General features: G+C 38.3%; 1 protein-coding gene across 2 annotated transcripts in view; it reads right to left on the bottom strand.

Moving 5' to 3' along the window:
* The window catches only part of GTPBP10 (GTP binding protein 10), a 31,633-nt gene continuing 24,594 nt past the window's right edge, over positions 1–7,039 (bottom strand). For both annotated transcript variants that reach the window (XM_042248688.2, XM_004007969.5), the window contains exon 10: positions 1–4,380. In XM_042248688.2, coding sequence (XP_042104622.1) covers positions 4,118–4,380 — 263 coding nt within the window. In that variant the 3' untranslated portion in view covers positions 1–4,117. The remainder of the gene's footprint in view (positions 4,381–7,039) is intronic.

Genomic DNA, 7,039 nt, shown 5'->3' with positions numbered 1-7,039 from the left:
TGGCAGTTAAAATATTTATTTCAAAATAAATAAGTGTTTAAACTTACTTTTTACAAAATGAAAAAGGAATTCATATTTTCTTCTTTAACTTAGAGCAAAAATCAACCATCAAAAAAAGGCATAGAGGGTACACTTTTGGTAAGAAAATAAAAATAATGGAACATTTTAGTGAGTTACATAAAATGTTTCAGTCGTAGAGTAGTAACCTAGGTAATACAGACATAATAAGCTACAGTTCCTCTTAGTCCTCAACATACATTTCCTACCCTTTGTTACAGCAAAAAGCAAAATTATGGTGTCAGAAATTCACCCAACAAAACTGTCCTCACACACTGCTACTTGTTTATACTTAGGAAATAATAGAAGTAGAGAAAGTAGAAAAATAATAGAAAAAGAGAAAAATGAGACTCAAGTCATAAATGTAAAACATACCCAGTATGAAACCTGGATACTACGATCAGTAGAGATGTTCAAATTCCAAATGCTTTCCTCACTCTTACTTTTCTGTAAAGTGCTCTAATCTCCAGCTGCTTCTGCTGTTGAATGTGAGATCCTTGAGGGCAGCAGGTCCTGTCTATTCTCCTCAACACTGCACATGCAGTGCCTGACACAAGGGAGAAAATAAATACCATTCATGATAACAAATACAAGAAAAGCCAGTGATCTGGGGACTGGGATGGGAGGCAGGCGTGGAGAACAGAAAACAGAACAAATAAAAGTGAAATAACACTTGTAAGAAGTCACACTGTCATATCAGAAGAAATTTAAGTAGGATGATATGGACATTTTTATTTAATACTTGTTAAGGCTTCCCATTTTCTCATTTGAAAAGACCCTGATGCTGGAAAAGACTGAAGGCGGAAGGAGAAGGGGATGACAGAGGATGAGATGTTTGGATGGCATCACCGACTCAATGGACATGAGTTTGAGTAAGTTCCAGGAGTTGGTGATGGACAGGGCTGGGTGCTGCAGTCCATAGGGTCGCAAAGAGTTGGACATGACTGAGCAACTGAACTGAACTGAACTGAAGGTTTCCCTGGTGGCTCAGACGGTAAAGAATCTGCCTGCAATGCAGGAGACCCAGATTCAACCTATGGGTCAGAAAGATCTCCTGGAGGAGGGCATGGTAACCCACTCCTGTATTTTTGCCTGGAAAACCCCACGGACAGAGGAGTCTGGTGGGCTATAGTCCATGGAGTCACAAAGAGTTGGACAAAACTGTGCAACTAACACTTTTACTTTTCAAGGCTTCACCTAGCCTTAAATTCCAAAACAATTCCTAACAATTTAATAGTAGCACTGAAGAATAGTTTTTAGGAGCTCTTTAACTTGCTATTATTTTGTAAAAACAAACAAAAAAACTTTGGAAAAGTTTAAATAATGAACTCATTCAGGCAAAAAGATACATGCGTTAAAAAATCCTGTAGGAACATGCGGTTTTCTCTGAGAACTGGAAAGCCTGATGCAAAAAGATAGGAACTTTTCTTTTTTACTATATATGATTTTGTACTGTGTAAATGTTATTTTTTATAATATGTATATTTTATAGTAAAATACAAGAAAATATCTATTTTTAAGTATTTTTAAAAGTCAAGAAGAAACTTAGAAATTATAATCTCCTGAGAATATACTGATGACTGATAATACTGCTTAATACCGTACTTCCTACTTATTCTCCTTACTAAAATATGGAAGTACTGAAACAGACAGAAAATGAGATATACATTAGTGTGACCCAAAGCAGGAAAATAATATTCATACTTAAGAAACAGAAAATTCCAAAAGCTAAAACTGCAAAGATCTAAGAAAAAGAAATGCAAAAAAGCAAAATAGCTGTGAAAAGAAGAGAAGTGAAAAGCAAAGGAGAAAAGGAGAGATATACCCATTTGAATGCAGAATTCAAAAGAATAGCAAGGAGAGATAAGAAAGCCTTCCTCAGGGATCAATGCAAAGAAATAGAGGAAAACAATAGAATGGGAAACACTAGAGATCTCTTCAAGAAAATTAGAGATAACAAGGGAACATTTCATGCAAAGATGGGCTTAATAAAGGACAGAAATGGTAGGGACCTAACAGGCAGAACATATTAAGAAGAGGTGGCAAGAATATAAAGAACTATACAAAAAAGATCTTCATGACCCAGATAATCACGATGGTGTGATCACTCACCTAGAGCCAGACATCCTGGAATGTGAAGTCAAGTGGGCCTTAGGAAGCATCACTACGAACAAAACTAGTGGAGGTGATGGAATCCCAGTTGAGCTATTTCAATCCTGAAAGACGATGCTGTGAAAGTGCTGCACTCAATATGCCAGCAAATTTGGAAAACGCAGCAGTGGCCACAGGACTGGAAAAGGTCAGGTTTCATTCCAATCTCAAAGAAAGGCAATGCCAAAGAATGCTCAAACTATCACACAATTGCACTCATCTCACACGCTAGTAAAGTAATGCTCAAAATTCTCCAAGCCAGGCTTCAGCAATACGTGAACCGTGAACTTCCTGATGTTCAAGCTGGTTTTAGAAAAGGCAGAGGAACCAGAGATCAAATTGCCAACATCCACTGGATCATCGAAAAAGCAAGAAAGCTCCAGAAAAACATGTATTTCTGCTCTATTGACTATGCCAAAGCCTTTGACTGTGTGGATCACAAGAAACTGTGGAAAATTCTGTAAGAGATGGGAATACCAGGCCACCTGACTTGCCTCTTGAGATACCTGTATGTAGGTCAGGAAGCCAACAGTTAGAACTAGACATGGAACAACAGACTGATTCCAAATAGGAAAAGGAGTATGTCAAGGCTGTATATTGTCACCCAGCTTATTTAACTTATATGCAGAGTACATCATGAGAAATGCTGGGCTGGATGAAGCACAAGCTGGAATCAAGCTTGCTGGGAGAAGTATCAATAACCTCAGATATGCAGATGATACCACGCTTATGGCAGAAAGTGAAGAACTACAGAGCCCCTTGATGAAAGTGAGAGGAGTGAAAAAGCTGGCTTAAAGCTCAACATTCAGAAAACGAAGATCATGGCATCCGGTCCCATCACTTCATGGCAAATAGATGGGGAAACAGTGGAAACAGTGGCTGACTTTATTTTTCTGGGCTCCAAAATCACTGCAGATGGTGATTGCAGCCATGATATTAAAAGACACTTACTCTTTGGAAGGAAAAAAGTTATGACCAACCTAGATAGCATATTAAACAGCAGAGACATTACTTTGCAGCAAAGGTCCGTCTAGTCAAGGCTATGGTTTTTTCAGTGGTCATGTATGGATGTGAGAATTGGACCGTGAAGAAAGCTGAGCGCCGAACAATTGATGCGTTTGAACTATGGTGTTGGAGAAGACTCTTGAGAGTCTCTTGTACCGCAAGGAGATCCAACCAGTCCATCCTAAAGGAGATCAGTCCTGATTGTTCACTGGAAGGACTGATGTTGAAGCTGAAAGTCCAATACTTTGGCCACCTGATGCGAAGAGCTGACTCATCTGAAAAGACCCTGATGCTGGGAAAGATTGAGGGCAGGAGGAGAAGGGGATGACAGAGGATGAGATGGTTGGATGGCATCACTGACTCAATGGACATGGGTTTGGGTGGATTCCTGGAGTTGGTGATGGACAGGGAAGCCTGGCGTGCTGTGGTTCACAGGTTGCAAAGAGTTGGACATGACTGAGCGACTGAACTGAATCTGCTGATTATCAGTAATCTTTATTTGTGAATATGTTCAAATTCAGGAGTTTGAGGTTTTTTAAAAAAAAGAGAACTATTACTAATTTAGGGGAACCAGGTAATGACAAACTCAAAAACAAATAAAACCTAGTTGCTCATAAGGAATCCTTTTTTATAATTTTAACAATTATCTCACTAGATACATACATATAGAATACTATAGGATGTTATTACAGATTGATGGCCATAATATTATAAACTGTCATTTTTAACCCTGTTTTTTTAATCTGTTAATAAAACATCTGTTAATCTGTTAACTACAAAACATCTTTAAAAATATGGTTCTTGAATGATGTATATACACCAGTTTAGTAACAACCAACATTCTAAAAAGTGTTAGTCAAAGAGCTTTCAAATGAACACAATTTCGGTATCACCTTTAATACATTTAAGTTATATCCATTCTAGGACTAGAAACAGCATTCTTTGATGGTGGCTCACTATAAGATATTGTATTGGAAATATGTAGGTTAAGCAACTGCTGCTTATGATATGCATCATTTTCCTGGTTGGCGTGTTCATCCATAGATTTCCTTATACAGCTCTTTAGTTCATCAATTCCTTCTCCAGTAACTGCAGAGATGGGGATGATGTGCTGGAATTCCACAGTCTTCTCTGGAATCATGTTTTTTTCAAATAAATGCAAAAATTCTGAAACAACACAGATATAAGCTGATTTTCATTGTCTTTGAAAATAAGTCAAAACTATGCTAGAGGTTTCATTTGTAAACCAAAAACTTAGTTTTTCTTTTTTTCCTTCTCTAATAAGCTCTTAGCACCTTTGGTTTCTACTAATGACAATGGTAAGGTTCTTGGCACATGAATGGTGCTCAGTAAATAGTTGTTGCTAAGACACTGCAGTCGTGTCCGACTCTGTGCAACCCCCATAGACAGCAGCCCACCAGGCTCCCCCGTCCCTGGGATTCTCCAGGCAAGAACACTGGAGTGGGTTGCCATTTCCTTCTCCAATGTATGAAAGTGAAAAGTGAAAGTGAAGTTCCTCAGTTGTGTAAATATTTGTTACATGACTATATTTTAAACTGAATGAAGTATAAGTTCCCAGGTAATGGTGCAATGGTAAAATAAATTTGCCTGCCAATGCAGGAGAGACAGGAGACAGGGATTCAATCCCTGAGTTAGGAAGATACCCTGAAGTAGGAAACGGCAACCTACTCTAGTATTCTTGCGTGGAAAAATTCTATGGACAGAGGAGTCTGGTGGATTATGGTCCATGGGGTTACAAAGAACTGGACATGACTGAGCACACAATGCTCCAATCAAAAGATAAATCCCACAAGATGATTTACTTACAGAAGCAGCAAGTTTTGTTTTGGGGCGTTCAATAAAGTAAGGCAACACAGACTATCTGAGAGAACTTTTCTATAAAAATAAACTCATTTGTGACTTGGGATATTCTAGTTGGCTTCAGCACACAGGTGACCTTTAACTATCCAAATTTAGAGACTTATCATCACTGGTACTAGGAGCCGTACTAAAATTGAAAACAGTTCAAGGAGAGATCAGGAGAGATCATTTTAGATGAATCCAATATTTCACCCCACTGGGACTGACAACCGTTAGATAACTTTTGCTTCTTCTCTGCTCCCAAGGCAACAGAAGGGAGGATGGCATACTGATGGGATGGATCAACACTGATATCACCTGGAAAGGCTGGCTAGAAGAGATTAACCAAATCAATACAAAGCTTGGTTTCTGGGATTCATTTACCCTCAAGGAAAAGAGAGGCTAATTTGGAAGTTATCACTGAGATGACTATATTGTTTTTATGATAGGCCAAAATAGCCACAAACTCCTGAGTTTCCCTCCTCTTGTGGTACTTCTTCTGAAAATTCCCTTTTCTGCAAGATCAACCAGTGAACAGATCTAATGACCTCATAAAACAAATGACATTAAGGAATAAAGACTTTATTATTTATAAATATTTTGAGGAACATTTATACCCTCAAAGTAACTTATTAACTCAAGGGCAGGCCCAATATATATATATAAGGATTTTTGCAAGAAAAGAGAATTTTCTGGTGCTGTCTGATAGTACTAGTATATTATAATTTATTTTCCTCAATTTTTATCTCAAGGACAAAAACAGGTTAAGTCTATTTAAAAAACATGTTAACCACTTACCTTCCATCCTACTTTTCTCATTTGTGCAAAAGGTCCTCTACTAGACTCAGAAAAATGAAAGCATCATCTCTACACAGTAGAGTTTGTTCTTCAAACGTCAGTATTCAAAACTATGAAGAATCCCTTTAAATTCCTTTATACAAAGTGGTCCATTTAGGGACCAATTTCACACAAATACTTTAGAAGTAACAGCATCTTTTATTCTGTGCCACACATACAACTCAAGTTCTTTTTAGAAGATTGATACTCTCCAGAGATCTATAGACCTGGCACTGCAAAGATACATATCTCTTTAGAACTACTAGTTCAGTTTTTAAATTCATAATGTACTAGGGGAATGAAGTTCTAAAACTTGTGAAATAAGTTAAAAGTGAAAAGACTTCATAAATATATGCTGACTTTTTCCTCTTCTGATCCAAATCCCATTAACTCTTTAAGAGCCCAGTTTTACTTCTTGATGATGCCTGAACTTTTCAGCTCAAATTAAATCTTTCTTCCCGTCTATGTCCTATAACAGATTGTCCATATCACATTTAGAAGTTTCATATGGTATGCGTTCTTTCTTCAAACACACTTGTTTTTTTTAAGAGGAACAGGTTTCAGTTTTTTCCCCACTGATTACAGTACACCTAAAGTCTCTGCAAATAGTAGGTATTCATTAGTTCAGTTCAGTTCAGTTGCTCAGTTGTGTCCAACTCTTTGTGACCTTGTGAACCGCAGCATGCCAGGCCTCACTGTCCATCACCAACTCCCAGAGTTTGGCCAAACTCATGTCCATTGAGTAGGTGATGCCATCAAACCATCTCATCCTCTGTCGTCCCTCTCTCCTCCTGCCCTCAATCTTTCCCAGCATCAGGGTCTTTTCCAGTGAGTCAGCTCTTTGCATCAGGTGGACAAAGTATTGGACTTCCAGCTTCAACATCAGTCCTTCCAATGAACACCCAGGACTGATCTCCTTTTGGATGGACTGGTTGCATCCCCTTGCAGTCCAAGGGACTCTCAAGAGTCTTCTCCAACACCACACTTCAAAAGCATCAATTCTTCAGCACTCAGCTTTCTTTATAGTCCAACTCTCACATCCATACATGACCACTGGAAAAACCATAGCCTTGACTAGATGGACCTTTGTTGGCAAAGTAATGTCTCTGCTTTTGAATATGCTATCTAG

The sequence above is a fragment of the Ovis aries genome, chromosome 4, assembly GCF_016772045.2.
Source record: "Ovis aries strain OAR_USU_Benz2616 breed Rambouillet chromosome 4, ARS-UI_Ramb_v3.0, whole genome shotgun sequence".
In the NCBI taxonomy this organism is placed as follows: domain Eukaryota; kingdom Metazoa; phylum Chordata; class Mammalia; order Artiodactyla; family Bovidae; genus Ovis; species Ovis aries.
Note: the sequence above shows the minus strand (reverse complement) of the source record. Positions and strands in the feature narration are given on the sequence as shown.